The sequence below is a fragment of the Fonsecaea multimorphosa genome, assembly GCF_000836435.1.
Source record: "Fonsecaea multimorphosa CBS 102226 unplaced genomic scaffold supercont1.15, whole genome shotgun sequence".
NCBI classification, from domain to species: Eukaryota; Fungi; Ascomycota; class Eurotiomycetes; order Chaetothyriales; family Herpotrichiellaceae; genus Fonsecaea; species Fonsecaea multimorphosa.
Window position 1 is genome coordinate 553,078 of NW_015971649.1, and position 14,698 is coordinate 567,775.

The window sequence follows — 14,698 nt, forward strand, 5'->3', positions numbered from 1 at the left end:
TCCAGCTCCTGTAGTACCGGAGTACGAGAAGAGGAAATAGAGCAAACTCGTGGGTATCAAGTAGCGGAGTAACTAAAATCCAACAGGGACCCGGGCAAAGCTCGTATTCATGTTTCCACATCTGGCGGTACCGAATAGTTATTAGTAGTACAATGTAGATAACCGGAGATTCTCCATCCCGCAAAGATACTAGTTGTCAATGCGCCAAACCTGGCCCTGCAACCTCCCTGCATACCGAGTACTTGTACTTGCATATCTCATCCGGTTCGCAGTTCTCCGAGTCGGTCCAGTAATCCACGTCCAATACAATATCGTTGCCTGTGGTCGATACTTAGACTATTACGTCAAGACTCAGGATGATACTCGTACCCCAATCCTTTTGATTGATATTATCAATCATACCAGCAGCTGCTTCGACCTGGACCATCACTCAACCCCGAACCCCTCTCAATACCACAGACAGGGTCCAGATGCGGTAGGGAGAGATCTCTTCCTCAATCTGTCCGGCCGACAATCCTCCTCCTCGACTCTCGCGCCGAAGGGAACATCTCTCTCCACACGAATCTCCCTGCGTTAGCCACGATGCTGGACCATGAAGATGCCTTCGCGGAGGAGGCGCAAGAGGAGGTCAGACTGGCCGAGGAAAGCCATACCGAGTCTACCACAAACGCGAGGTTTCACATCAGCGACAGCCAAGATGACGAGGAGGACGAGATGAGCCCGTTGGTGAGCCCTGACCAGCGTCGAAATAAACCCACCGCATATGCAAGAGCTCGCCCGAGTTTTGAAAGGGCCATCAATGAACCTTGGAATGGCGCTCACGGTTCAAGCGATCTCCCCTGGTACAAGACACCTTCAGTAAGTCTGCCAATGCTGTGGGTGGAAAACTGTCGCTGAACTCGTCACAGATATTTTGGCTTCTTCCTGCCTTCTTCCCCTTCTGTATCGCGTTTGGCGGAATCATTGTTCCCAAGACATACCTCATCCTCGACCTGATCTGCAAGGACTATCTCTCGGAGCAAGCATCAAAGAACCCCAACTTCAGGTTTCTCCCTGTTGTCCTAGGAGAGGAGAATCCGCAGTGCAGAGATCCACATGTGCAAGCCCGGGTTGCAAACTTCAATCTCTACATCAATCTTCTCAGTGGGGTCTTTTCCGCTCTGATATCCCCCCATCTAGGGTCGCTTTCAGACCGGGTCGGCCGGAAGAAAGTCATGGTCTCCGCCTCTCTCGGCGCGCTTGTCGCCGAAATCATCACTATCATTGTTGGGCAGACGAACGGCCGGATTTCTGTCTACTGGCTGCTTCTTGGAGGCCTAGTGGATGGCCTCTGTGGCTCTTTCACCACCGCTTTGGCTTTGGCTTTTGCGTATGCGTCCGATTGCTCGCCCCCCGAACGTCGAGCAGTCGCTTTTGGTTATTTCCACGGGACTCTTTTTGCTGGCATTGCGTTGGGCCCAATCGTGTCGGGTTATCTGATTAAAGTGACAGGGACAGTCATGATTGCATTCTACCTTGCTCTTGCGTGCAACGCGTTTTTCATCGTCTTCACCCTATTTGCTGTGCCAGAGTCTCTGTCTAAGGAGCGACAACTGCTGGCAAGGGAGAAGAGACAGTTCGCTCAGGCGGAGCTACCGGACAGTGACTGGATTACGACCATCAAAAACTACAACCTCTTCGAACCACTCTGGGTTCTCAGGCCGAGAGGCGAAGGCTCGAGCTCCGCGTTGAGGAAAAACCTATTCGTGCTCGCGGCTATCGACACGATGATGTTTGGCGTGGCGATGGGAACCGTGCAGATCATGATCATATATGCAGAATACCGCTTCGGCTGGACCGCCGTCAATTCCAGCATGTACCTCTCCGCGGTCAATATCTGCCGCGTGTTGGGTTTGGTCCTCATCCTGCCGTTGCTCACCAGGTTCTTCCGGGGCCCTGCCAAAGCACACTCCAAAGGGCACAAGGGTTCGGATATGCTCGACATTTGGATCATCCGTGGTGCCATCATTTTCGACCTTGTCGGCTACATTGGTTACGCTTTCACTCCGAATGGTGCCATCATGGTTCTCTCCGGCATGATCGCCTCTCTCGGTGGGATCGGCTCGCCAACCCTGCAGTCCTCTCTCACGAAACACATCCCCGCAGATCGAACGGGCCAAGTGCTTGGTGCATCGGGTCTTCTGCACGCACTGGCACGTGTGGTGGCACCGACGGTCTTCAACCTGATTTACAGCCAGACGGTGGGCATCTACGCCGGGATTGTGTTTATTTGCCTGGCTTCGATTTTTGTCATTGTTTTTATCCTCAGTTGGTTCTTGAGGCCGAATGGTATGTTCCCGTCCTCCTTCTCCCTCTTCCCTCTTGATTCTGTGATTAGGTAGGGGATTGCTAACACGATCTACATAGTCTATCTTGCGGAACCATCCGCCGTCCATCTAGATCAAACGGAGGATGATGAGGACCATCTTGAATGATTCGATTGAATTGCATGTATTAGCCATGTATTATCTATTCGATTTTGCGATATATATTGTACCGAGTACACGATAGGAATATAGATTGCAGGCGATCTGTTCGCGTTGGATAGCGAAACCCACCACCACCTTTGGGTGCCTTTTTTTCCCGCACAGCACTTGGAATCCAATCAATTTCGCCCCGTATCTGTATTTTTCTCTCTAGCATGAATTCTGTGTGCTGATATATCTATTGTATGGTATGTACCGCGACTGGGGCAAACACCAGAAGGGGAATGTTACTTTTTGTTTTAACGCTGCACTCACTATTACGTCTTTCCTCAGAGGTTCATTCCGTCTGCGGTCGCTAGATACCCCGTTCTCGGGCAGGGGGTAGACGGTAATAGACCACGCCTTTTGGCTGTGAGATAGAGAAGGAGGGCTGTTTTCCCCCAGTTTTGGCTGGCGTCTTTTTCTTTATTATTGTAAGCGTGGAGGGCATGTATATTCTAAATATGTATGGAGAAGTATGCATTGTGTATATACAAGTCATTCTCTTTCTCTCTCCTTGGCAATAGAAAGGGCGGTTAGGCCTTCAACTCGCGACTCATCATGTGCGACAGACCCAGCGGCTCGATCAGCGCGCCTCCCTTGTCCAGCCCGACGTTCCACTCCCAGACAGTCACGCCGAGCAACATGAAGGCCGCGATGCCCAAGAACAGGTCGGCGTCGATGTTGTGGGCGGCGGGCACGCACGGAATCACAATGATGTACACGATGCGGCCCGCGAGGCGGATGTAGCGATTGTTGATCTTGAGCGTGGCGGGTTCGTCGAGGGATTTGTCGAGGAGAGCCAGGGCGGTCATGCTGAGCATGATCACGCCCAGCGAGGTGGCGCATGTCCACACGGCCCGGTACAGATAGAGCGGGAGGTCGTCCTGGGGGATCTTTTCTGCGGATGCTTGGCCCGTCAGGGAGTTGTAGGGCGCGTCGGGCTGGTGGCGGATGATGAACATGACGCTGGAGGCAAAGGTCAAGATGGACGAGAAGAGCGGGATGTGCCAAAACACCCACATCAAGGTCTTCTGGCCCCTTTTGGTGGCCGCGGGCACGAACTTCCGGCTCCCGTCGCGGTTGAAGTAGAGGAAGGAGAATTCGTAGTAGATCATCAGGATCCAGATCATCACGCCCGTGCTGCCGTTGAGGCCGAGACCCAGGGGCCCGTCCTTGACGAGTTGCAGGACACCCTCTCCCAAGATGATGATGAAGAAGTTGGACATGCGCGACTGGAAGTGGTGCACGTCCAGCGCTTTCTTGACCTCGATCGGCGTGAGTCTCGCGGTCACTTGGGAGTCCATGATGATGGGACAGAGATACTCCCACACGATCGCACCGCAGACGGGGCCTATGGCACGGGCGCCCGGTAGCTGAATAGCGGTGACCCAGAGAGCGATCGAAGGTAGTCGAAGGATTGTTTGGAAAAAGACCAATTTCCGCAGCCATTTGATGAAGATCGAATACGCCAGTTCAATGAGCCAGAAGGCGCCGAAGATGACGAGATATGTCGAAATGACCCACTGCTTGACCTCGTCGATATCTTTGGTCAGATAGGCCAGTTGATTGCCGTAGAAGACTGAGAGCAGCAGAATCCACAGCGTGAAAGCCCGCTGCACCATGTCGTCCATGTAGTAGTTGTTCAGAAACTCGCGCATGGCGTCCCAGATGCGCCACGAGGGCAAGAAGACCAGGGTAAAGACGAGCTAGACGTTCCAGGATCAGCATTGGTGATGTTATTTATGACCGTTTGCGTAATATCGGGCCACTGTTTCTTACAATTGCAATCCCTAGGTTTGGGTCTTCGGCCCTGAAACCTAACGACGAGAAGACTTCTGAAAGATTGCCGATGATGCCAACCCAGATCAGGTCGATGAAGAGATCGAGTCTTTCTCTCTCCTTGGCGATATCTTCGGGAAGGTGGCTGGAAATGCTCGACCGGCTGTTTGTCTCATGAAGCCCGCGTTCGTCCCCGGCATGGATGACCTGTGATCGATACGAGAACTGAAGGGCCCGTGGTCGACGGATAGTGTATCGGTGTCTTGCACGTATCTCTGCCTGAAGTCAAAAATGTCAACCACTGGCTTCTAATGTGCGCATATGATTCTTCAAGAGGAGAAGAACCACCACTCACATGGTGATGCGTGTGCTCATGACTAGCATGAGAGTCGACATGCACGTTCAATGACAAGCCATGCTTGTTATCCGAAGGAGGAGATGCATCTTGGATTGTAAGCTTGTCCCTGCTGCCATCCTGCTCTGCGTCGGGTATTGAGGCTGGACGAATCTGTTCGGGCAGACTGGCGCTGTCCATTGCCACATTCAGAGATTCTAGTCTCTACCGTGGTATGTGTGAGGGCCGACGGCGTCCTCGAGGAGGCCTGGGCAGCTGGAAGGGTTGGGCGATCCAATTTCGACATTGCAAGGACTACCTACCTATATAGTGCCATTGCACCAAACCCCGAGAGAGAAACTTGGAGTAGGGCGTCCCGTGTATGCAAGGGTGCGTGGTGCGGCTCTCCTAAGTGGTGGGCGTTTCAAAAGATGTGCGTTGAGGCCGTGAGGCCCAAGAGGCCTTATCACCGGTTGATCACCAACTGGAGATCAGGCCCGTCCGTCTCCCGTCGAGCCGTGTCTGCAGCGAGTCTTGGACTCTTGGCAGATTCAGGTTCATTCTCCGCAGGTGGAGACGTCGAGGCGTCGAGGGCGTGAACTTCGAATCGCATGATACAAGCATCTTTGTACCTACATTGCCTGCAAGTGGTCAATGCCAGTTGACGCTGCACATCCCCGATCCCAGACCATGTCACCGTCTTGACAAAAGCTCCCTCAATGACCGCCTCAGCACCGCTGGTTCCGTCTAGGCCTCCAGCGCACGAGCCCCGGGGTACAACCACATGATGAATCCTCGAGTACCTCCAGCTGCTCAATCGTCCATCGTTCCCTCCAAGAATGCTTTGCGAGCTCTGCGTCGCTTGGCCCTATCGTCTCCCGTCCTCGTGGCTAGCACTCTTGGTGGCGTCTGCGGTATTGTGACCCTCAACTATGAAGTCAACCGGCGAGTCCGCCTGGCGGAACAAGCCCTGGAATCCAAGAAAATCATACGGGCGTTGTCCCATGGAAGAGGCGCCAATCAACTCAATGCAATGATCGGGGCTGCAGAAAGAGGTGAAGATTTCACACTGAGCACGAGGAGTACCAAGAGGAAGAGGAAGACTTCAACGAGGGATTTCTCCGCTGTCGCTCTTCAGGAACAATCGGAGCATACGCACGACATGACGACCGAGAACCTTCGCGCAGACGCCGAACTTGAAAATGTACCCTTCATCCCCCTGAGACCCACGCATCCGCATCGTGCGCACGGAATGGCTGTTGACAAGATCTCGAAGGCCACCGAGTTTCCACACAGACTACCGAATTTCAGAACCACTACACATCCCAGACAGCAGCACAAGTCAGAATTCGACAGAGGCAAAGATGAGCTTCATAATTTGTTCAGTGAAAACTCTGACGGGTCGGCAGAGAGGCACTCAGATTTCACAAAACCGAAGGAGCTTTGGCGCAAAATTACGCCCCAGAAGGGACAAAAAAGAGGTTCAGACTTGCTCGTGAGAAGAACCGCTGTGATAGATCCCCGGCAAGCGCAGGAAACCCCAGTCCGAGGTGAAAGCGATCCCCTTCCTTCTACAACCTACTTCCCAATACCGCAAAACAATCTCTACACGAAGGATCGTCATAGCCCACCATCTCTGTCCGAAAACGAAGGCAATGCAAAATCACTATCCATTGATCGCTTTCTCGACCAAAAAAATTCCACTCCATCACCAGAACATGAGAACCAAGGCGCCGACGGCCCGATGCGTGGAGCATTCTTCGTTCATGGGGATCGAGTAGCGTCTTTGGTTGCTTACCTCGATGACGAAGCCGTAGATGAGGCTCTGAGAGACTTCCTCAACCAAATCCCACAGCTCTCCTGGGACCCAGTTGCGGTGGAATCCTTGCTGCCATCAGCACCGCAAGATTTCGTCAATCACGCCATAAACGTCCTGGACCCAAAGACCCTCTTCAGCCTATATCGATTTATCTGGCGCCGAAATAAGACCCCGAAGTCGAGGCGAGAGAAACGGTACCGGTGCTGGCTTGCTGTCATGAGGCATTATACAAGCCAACCCAGTGCTCTGAACTGGACCATCGCAGAGGCTGTGTTCCACTTGTATTTCGAACATCAGAGGCCGTTCGACTCCAAAGGCCTCAATGTCCGGCCGGTCTTCGATCTTGTCCAGCATCTTTTGGCGACAGAGTCAACTCCCAGCAGAGTTCAAAACATCCTTTTCCCCCCTTTGCTGCAGGATTCTGTGGATCCAGCGGAAGTTTTTCAGTTATCGGTCAAGTATTTGAACTTTTTCTGCGAAGATCAGCACACTATTCCCGAATGTCTTGAAGAGACGAGAAAGATCGTCAGTATCGCCAGACGTTGCTCGCTCACCCCTTCTCAGGACATTATTGTACCTGTCCTCAAAGCACTGGTTCGTTCGAAGGACTTTGAGGACGCCGAGATTATCCTCGATCAACTTGGAGCGATGTTCGAGAATATTGATTCTCTTGCTCTTTTGAGCGAATATGCATTTCAGCATGCCTGCGAGGGTAATTGGGCCGTGGTCGAGTCTACTTTGGACAAGATTCACATGGTCAACAGGTCGAGGGACCGGCCTGTGAGCTTTGCCCGCCTGTTTCAAAGACTTTTGATGCAGCACACGGCGCAGAACCCCTCTGTCCAATCCTTTGGCTTCACGGTCCATGCCATAAAGTACGCCGGGCTGATACCCACAGGGGTTATATCAAGGACGCTTATCTGCGCCTGCATTCGAGATCGCCGTCACGACCTGGTTGCCGAATGGACTCGTCTGGTCAGGGAGGCATTTCCCAGGGTGAGCTTCGGGTTTGATCTTCTTCAAGGGGGATGGATCCTCGCAGATACCCTCATGGAGGTTGGTGCCAGCTGCGAGGAAGTTGCCAAAGTCTGTCTGGCAATTGCTCATGGGTGCCGGAAAAATCCATTTGGTCCAAGCTTCAGGGAGTTTGCTGTCGGGCTCATCAAAACAGATATGGTCCAGAGGTTATGTGCAACCTCTGCTCAACTATCGGCACCAAGGGGTGATATCTCCGAGATGAGCCTGGAAAAGCTGCTCATGCTTGCTATCGATATTCGCAAGTCGTCAACGACCTCACGGGCAAACGATGTGCACGTCGAGGGGTTAAAGAGTGATATTGCAATCCAGATGTCTGCAATCATAGATCTGGCCAAAATATTCCGAGGCGACATGAAGCTATTATTTTCGGGCAACAAAGGCCAGACCGAGATTGTTTCCAAGCGCCGTCGCGATGGTGATTCAAGCCGGTGGTTTCGCGGAATGGGCGTCTTGAAGCGGACTTTCCCAGAACTCTTCGAACAAGACCGGTCCAGCGGGGCTAGAAGATTGACAGCCGCCGTGGTGGAATACTATGATCGCCGTGAGAAGAGAGGTCTTCCCGTGGACCACGCAGTGCTGAGACAAGTCATCACCCATGTCGGTCCGCAACACCCAGCAGAGACCCTTGAGCTGGTTGAGGCCATCTACGCGAGCGGGTACGTCCAACGGCCCGAGGGAACACCTTTCGACACGGATCTTTTCAAACAATGGCTCCTCCTGGTATCGACCAACGGAACCGTCACGTCCGCTGCAGCGGCGCTGAGGGCGGTGGTCGAATCCAGGGATCACGTGGAGTGGACTGCGCATTTCCGCAATCTGTGTGAGTGGGTGACCCAGGTGGAGAGCTACCCTAATGGCAGCTACTGGGCCGAGAAGCAATATCCCAAGAAACCCCAAGGCGGAGAATTAAGACCGTTGTTCGAGAGGATCTGGGAGATCTGGATGGAGGTATATAAGCAAAGGAAGGAGACTTCCCCGGAGACTTTCAAGTTTCCCGAGTGGAGTGGCTGGGAGACGTAATTCTGTAGCCGTTGAAACAGAAACTGATAATACATAGTCAGCATGTACGAATGTCGCATAGGTAGTTTGTGTAAAGAGTATGCTACTGTCGTACACCTTCTCCTGTGTTACACTTGCAATATCTATTTGTACAGCGGGCGTGTGGCGGAGTTTGCGGCCGCATTTGTCCGACTATCATTCTACAGGTGAATACATCATACAGCACTCATCTCTACCTGCGGATCCATACCTAGGTAGGTATATATATCCAATTCTCCGATAGAACAAGGTCCTTTTCACTAATATCTTCTCGCTCTTCCTTCCCTTTATTCATCTCTCGCCCGAGAAAACATCCAACTACATACATTCATTCCTTCCCCCAACCTACCTACCTACCTCCCCAGTCCGTAAGAGGTTCCCCCTCAGCCGTTGTCGAAATCATGGCACAGGCAAGAGAAGAACAGCACCGGCAGGCTTCTTCATCGGAGCCAGAGGGGGGATTGCCCGCACAGACCTTACAAGGCAAAGTCGCGATCGTCACGGGCTCGAGTCGCGGGCTCGGCGCGGATATGGCTCTGGATCTGGCGCGGAGGGGCGCAAAGGTTAGTTCAGTGCAGTACCTCGTACTTTCTTTGGTGTCGTCTGAGGCGAGGAAGAGGCGAGGAGAGTCCATGTCGGTGGGTCCCTGAAGGTACCCAGGCTACCTAGGTGATGTATGGCGCAGCGCCGGCTTGGGGCTGGCATGGATGTATACTGTCCCCTCGTGGTCCGAGGATACCTGGGGATGTGGGAAAGGAGACGGGAAGTCGACTTTTCTGGACCATGTCCGAGGTTCATCCTCGCGTTGGCTGTTAGGGGGAAATAAAGAGAATTGGGCGAAAGGGATGGAGGTCTTGTATACTACTTACTATCCCTGTCCCATCGTCGGCCTCTGTTACTGCTTCGCATTGGGAACCATAACCCCAGACCCTCCCTCCTCCCCATGTTCAACAGTGTCATACCAAACCAGTTATCCTCCCGTCCACGTCCAGAATTAATATCTCACGCACCAACACCTCTCCTTCTCTAGGTCGCGATCATCTACACCTCCCCGTCCTCCTCCTCCAAAGCCGCCAGCCTGGTCTCAACAATCACCTCCCTCCCCAACACCTCCTCCGCCATCTCCATCCAAGCCGACCTCTCGACCCCATCCGCGCCAGCCTCCATCGTCTCCCAAACCCTCTCGCACTTCGGGCCCGAGATCCACATCCTGGTCAACAACGCCGCCGTCCAAATCACGCGACCCCTAACCGAGATCACGCTCGCGGATTACGAGAGCGTCTACGACGTCAACGTGCGCGGAGTGATACTGATGACCCAGGCGGTATTGCCGCACATGCCCTCCCGAGGACGCGTGGTTAACATCTCGAGTGTGGGCGCCAGGGCCGGGTTCGGTGCCTTGTCGCTGTACACGTCGAGCAAGGCCGCCATGGAAGGGCTGACGAGATCGTGGGCCGCCGAGTTGGGCGGGAATGGCACCACGGTTAATGCCGTCGCGCCGGGGCCCGTGCAGAGTGAGATGTTGGACAGTATTCCGAGGGAGATTGTGAGGATGCAGATGGACAATACGCCGGTGGAAAAGAGAGTAGGGACCCCGAGCGAGGTGAGCAGTGTGGTGAGCTGGCTTGCTGGGCCCGAGAGCGGTTGGGTCACGGGCCAGGTGCTGAATGTTAGTGGGGGCTGGACCATGTATTGATATTGATTTTCTCGGTCCTGGTCTGAGGCCCTCAAAATGCTTGTTCTTGGGAAGGGTTTGGTGTCTCAAGACAAATGCGTGAACTTGGCTCTAAGGGAGCGCACAAAAGGATATTGGATGCTGTGCATGGGTAGATACCTGGGCATTTGCCTTTCCGCAAGCATGGTCGGAGTATGGATTAGACATCCTTCCGGAAAGCCGGGTCTGGAGGGAGCAGATGGGGAACAGAGAATAGAAAAGAAGCATTTAGAAGGCATTACCACCATAACATGCATGGAAAAGGAAAATTGGGGACACCAGCTTGTGAGATGAGATGGTTGTTCCATCGTTTTCATTTTGTGTCAGTAGACAAGGTGTTTTTCTCACTCCAAAACAATACCTATCGTACAGTCGGTAGGATCTTTGCATGCTGGCCAGCAAAGAACTTTTTCTGCTCCAGACATCTCTCGCTGGTGCACCCTTGACACCTCAACCCCATCTGCCTGGAACAGCTCTCGCCGCTCAGGAGATGCTTGTGCGCAATGTCGGCCAATGCCTGGATGAAGACCGGGTTGTCGTTGAGACTCTCCGCGCGCTTGACGCCCGGGTGGCCCTTGGCATCTTCGTGCATGACCTCCTTGTCGATCTCGTAGAGGGTTTCGATGTGGTCGCTCGTGAAGGCGATCGGGACCAGAATCAGATCTGTCTGTCCTCGCTTCACGTATTCCTTGACAGTGTCGCTTGTCTGGGCGCCCAGCCATGCAGAAGGCCCGACTTGGGATTGCCAGCACAGTCTGTACGGTTGGGAGTGACCCAGTCGGTGCATGACAGCGTGTACTGTTGCGGCAACCTCGGCGGGATAAGGGTCGCCTCTGTTGACCACGCTCATGGGGAGACTGTGTGCTGAAAACAGGATCACCACGTCTTTCCGGCGTTCTTCGGGGTATTCGGCCAGTTTGGCTTCGATGTTCTGCGCAAAGGCCTCAACTAACCCTGGATGCGTGGGCCAGCGGTCGATCACGCTCCATGTTATTGCTCCTTCTGGATCGACCTCCCCCGTCGTTGCCCGTTTGCCCTCCAGTCGGTTCCGCCACTTCCACAGCTCGTTCAATGAGCTGCCCGTAGTGGAACAGCTGTATTGGGGATACTGCGTGAATGCTACCGCTCGACCTCCCTTCCCGCCACCAAACCCATCTGCCAGGAGTTGTTCATACATGTGCTCCGTCAACGGATTCGCGTATCGGAATGCCACGTAGGGTTTATGTGGTGCCGTTTCTGGCGACAACTTGTCTAATATCTTGCACATTTCCGAACATTGATACTCCGACCATTTCCGTATGGGAGAACCCCCGCCTATGGCCGAATACTGTTGTTGGATCTTCGGGGTGCGGCGGCGAGAGATGAGAGGTCCCAGATATGGTTGTAATGGGCCCAGGGGGATGAGATCTCGGTCGGCGAAGAGACGGGAGAGGAAGTCGCCTACTTCAGAGGTGTGCGAAGGACCGCCCATGTTCATAAAGACCATTGCGGTTGGACCTTTCGAGCCTGTCGAATCTTGTGTCACAGGAGGGGCGGCCGTCGCCATAGAGGCACTCTGGAGCGCCGAGGGAGCTGACACGCCATTTCTGACAGAAGGCGTCACGGCCGGGCGCTTTGTCGCCAGTCGGCGGGAGAGGCGGGCTGTCGAAGTGCGCAACGACATCTTGTATTTCTGCGACTGTAGATTGATTGTTACCGGGCCATGAGAGAGATCTGAAGAAGAACAAGTACCGCGGGGAGGGTCGCGCTCAAGTCGGAGTAAGATTGTCAATCGTAGGGAACTATCCCTCTTAGATCTAGCTGATGGACTTTTTTTCGCCGCCGGCAAGGACAGTAAGAACAAAGGCCTAAGCAGTTCGATGATGATGACGACGACGACAACGAATCAAGCGGATGCTATTGAGAAGCGGAACTGCGCCCGTTCACGTGAAAGCGTGTGCTGCCTTGAGCGCGCCTAGTCACTTTGAACCCTGACGCCGCCTTACCTCGATGGCATTACATCAACTTCTCCCTCTAGTAACTCCCACCACCATACCTGCTTCGGTCTCGATGAGTGCACAGTATGGGTGATAACCTACCATACCGATCAAAGGGCGATCCGGAAGACGCTGGCAGGAACGATGACCCGGATGAGGAGGAAGAGGACATTGACGAAACTGGCTACAAGACCGTCCGAGATGCGGTTCTGTTCGCCATCGAGGTTAACAAGTCGATGCTCACGGTGCCGCAACCATCGTCTGCCTCGAAGAAGTCTGACAACAGTTCGCCCCTTCTGGCTGCCCTGAAATGTGCATACCATCTAATGCAGCAGCGCATCATCTCCACCCCAAAGGATCTCATGGGAATATTGCTCTTTGGAACAGAAGCTTCCAAGTCCTACGATGAAGACGAAAATTCAAAGGGTGGCTGGTCTTTTCCTCACTGCTACCTGCTCACAGACCTTGATGTGCCCGAAGCAGACGATGTCAAAGCTCTCAAAGAGTTGGTCGAAGCGGAGTCTCCAGAGTCGGCCGAGATCTTCAAGCCGGCAAAGCAGCCCGTCTCCATGCACAACGTTCTCTTCTGTGCAAACCAGATCTTCCAGCAAAAGGCTGCTAATTTCACCTCCCGCCGGTTGTTCATCGTCACGGATAACGACGACCCTCATTCATCCAACAAGGAGTCGCGGTCTCAGGCTACTGTGAGAGCTAAAGATCTGTACGACCTGGGTGTGATCATTGAACTGTTCCCAATCTCGACCTCGGACCACATTTTTGATACAAAACTCTTCTGGGACGATATCGTCTACCGGTCATCGCCTTCCGACCCCGATGCGATCGTTCACAATCCGCCTTCCATTGTGGACACCGATGGTTCGAAGTTGGTGAGCGGTGCTGGTGACGGCATCTCCTTGTTGCAGTCCTTGCTATCCACCATCGCCTCCAAAGTGGCCCCCAAACGTGCACTGTTCTCTTCTGTCCCACTTGAGTTGGCACCAGACTTCAAAATATCTGTGAAAGGATACTTGCTTTACAAGCATCAAAAGCCTGCTCGGAGTAGCTACATCTACCTCGGATCTGAACGACCCCAGATTGTCACTGGCTACACGGAGCAAGTCGCAGACGATGAACGTGACCGCCGACCAGTGGAGAAGGCCGAAATCCGCAAGGCATACACTTTTGGAGGGGAGAAAATCACGTTTTCTGATGAAGAAGTCAAGAAACTGCGCAACTTTGGAGCCCCGGTGATACGAGTTATTGGATTTAAGCCAATGTCCAGATTGCCAATGTGGGCAAACATCAAAAACTCCACCTTTCTGTACCCATCGGAAGAAGATTTTGTTGGCAGCACACGCGTATACAGCGCACTGCACCGCAAGCTGGTCCAGGATCAGTTATTCGGTCTGACGTGGTTTGTACCGAGAAAGAATGCCGCTCCAGTGATGGCCGCTATGGTTCCAACACTTAGTGCTGAGGGCAGCGACGATAAGCCTAACGCTGCAGGTGTATCTGCCACGGGCGCACCCCAGGGCTTACACCTGATCCCTCTGCCGTTTGCAGACGATATCCGACAGAATCCACCTAGTACTCATGACACCCCATTGCGTGCACCGGATCCGCTCGTTGATGCGATGAGGCGCATCGTCCGTAAGTAACAACACCCACGCGGGAAACATATCATCTGTGGTGAAATACTGACCAAATAATTAGAGCAACTAAACCTTCCCAAGGGCATCTATGACCCTTCAAAGTATCCCAACCCCAGCTTGCAGTGGCATTATCGGATCCTCCAAGCCCTAGCCCTCGATGACGAGATTCCAGAGAAGCCCGAGGACAAGACAATACCGAAATTCCGCCAGATAGACAAGCGAGTAGGAAGTGAGACCATAGAATGGGCCAATATGTTGGGGGAGGTCTACAAGCAGTATCAAGCGCAGAATCCAGACGCAGTACCTACAGGGTCGAAGAGGGTCACCACGAATGGAGCAGCTGCGTCGTCAAGCGCAGCAAGTAAGAAGGTCAAAACGGAGGCAGCGAATGGCACGAATGAAGAGGAGATCCGGAGGCTGTGGCAGAAAGGCCAATTGGCGAAACTGACAGTTGCAGAATTGAAGGACTTCTGTGGGACAAAGAAGATTCCTGTCACGGGAAAGAAAGCAGACATTGTGGAGAGGATTGAGGAATGGCTTGAAAGCAAGTGATTCGCAATCCAAAGAAAAAAAGCTGTTCAGGACATTGGCATGTTTTTCAAGTCCGTAGAACGATGTGATACCCCAATCCAAGTTTATCGTAACTTATGTTCTCGCATTATCAAAATGAATTAGATGTCGTGTGGTTGATGTGTGGTCAATCATTGCAATCCCAGTCACAACCTCAAAGGGGAAGACTGACACTGCACCCAAGATCGACTACAGGTGAATTGATCTCCATTCCAATAGACGATTTCCGTACATCATGGATCACCGCTTGGAAGTAGTAACCTCGTAGGAA

The 14,698-nt window shown here is 53.1% G+C and overlaps 6 protein-coding genes across 6 annotated transcripts; 4 read left to right on the top strand and 2 right to left on the bottom strand.

Moving 5' to 3' along the window:
- Positions 1-582: 582 nt before the first annotated feature.
- Z520_07560 (uncharacterized protein) lies at positions 583-2,381 on the top strand (the record flags this gene model as incomplete). The annotated part of the gene is made up of 2 exons (XM_016778057.1): positions 583-858; positions 909-2,381. 2 exons carry the CDS (start codon positions 583-585, stop codon positions 2,379-2,381), a joined length of 1,749 nt encoding a protein of 582 aa, XP_016630963.1.
- Positions 2,382-3,040: 659 nt separating this feature from the next.
- Positions 3,041-4,821, bottom strand: Z520_07561 (uncharacterized protein; the record flags this gene model as incomplete). Its single annotated transcript, XM_016778058.1, has 3 exons — positions 3,041-4,213; positions 4,287-4,565; positions 4,642-4,821. 3 exons carry the CDS (start codon positions 4,819-4,821, stop codon positions 3,041-3,043), a joined length of 1,632 nt encoding a protein of 543 aa, XP_016630964.1.
- Positions 4,822-5,407: 586 nt separating this feature from the next.
- Z520_07562 (uncharacterized protein) lies at positions 5,408-8,497 on the top strand (the record flags this gene model as incomplete). The annotated part of the gene is made up of 1 exon (XM_016778059.1): positions 5,408-8,497. One exon carries the CDS (start codon positions 5,408-5,410, stop codon positions 8,495-8,497), a length of 3,090 nt encoding a protein of 1,029 aa, XP_016630965.1.
- A 961-nt stretch (positions 8,498-9,458) lies between these two features.
- On the top strand, positions 9,459-10,211 carry Z520_07563 (uncharacterized protein; the record flags this gene model as incomplete). Its single annotated transcript, XM_016778060.1, has 2 exons — positions 9,459-9,470; positions 9,546-10,211. The coding sequence occupies 2 exons, from the start codon at positions 9,459-9,461 to the stop codon at positions 10,209-10,211; spliced, it is 678 nt and encodes a 225-aa protein (XP_016630966.1).
- Positions 10,212-10,590: 379 nt separating this feature from the next.
- Positions 10,591-11,892, bottom strand: Z520_07564 (uncharacterized protein; the record flags this gene model as incomplete). The annotated part of the gene is made up of 1 exon (XM_016778061.1): positions 10,591-11,892. One exon carries the CDS (start codon positions 11,890-11,892, stop codon positions 10,591-10,593), a length of 1,302 nt encoding a protein of 433 aa, XP_016630967.1.
- A 399-nt stretch (positions 11,893-12,291) lies between these two features.
- Positions 12,292-14,409, top strand: Z520_07565 (uncharacterized protein; the record flags this gene model as incomplete). The annotated part of the gene is made up of 2 exons (XM_016778062.1): positions 12,292-13,855; positions 13,919-14,409. The coding sequence occupies 2 exons, from the start codon at positions 12,292-12,294 to the stop codon at positions 14,407-14,409; spliced, it is 2,055 nt and encodes a 684-aa protein (XP_016630968.1).
- Positions 14,410-14,698: the final 289 nt, after the last annotated feature.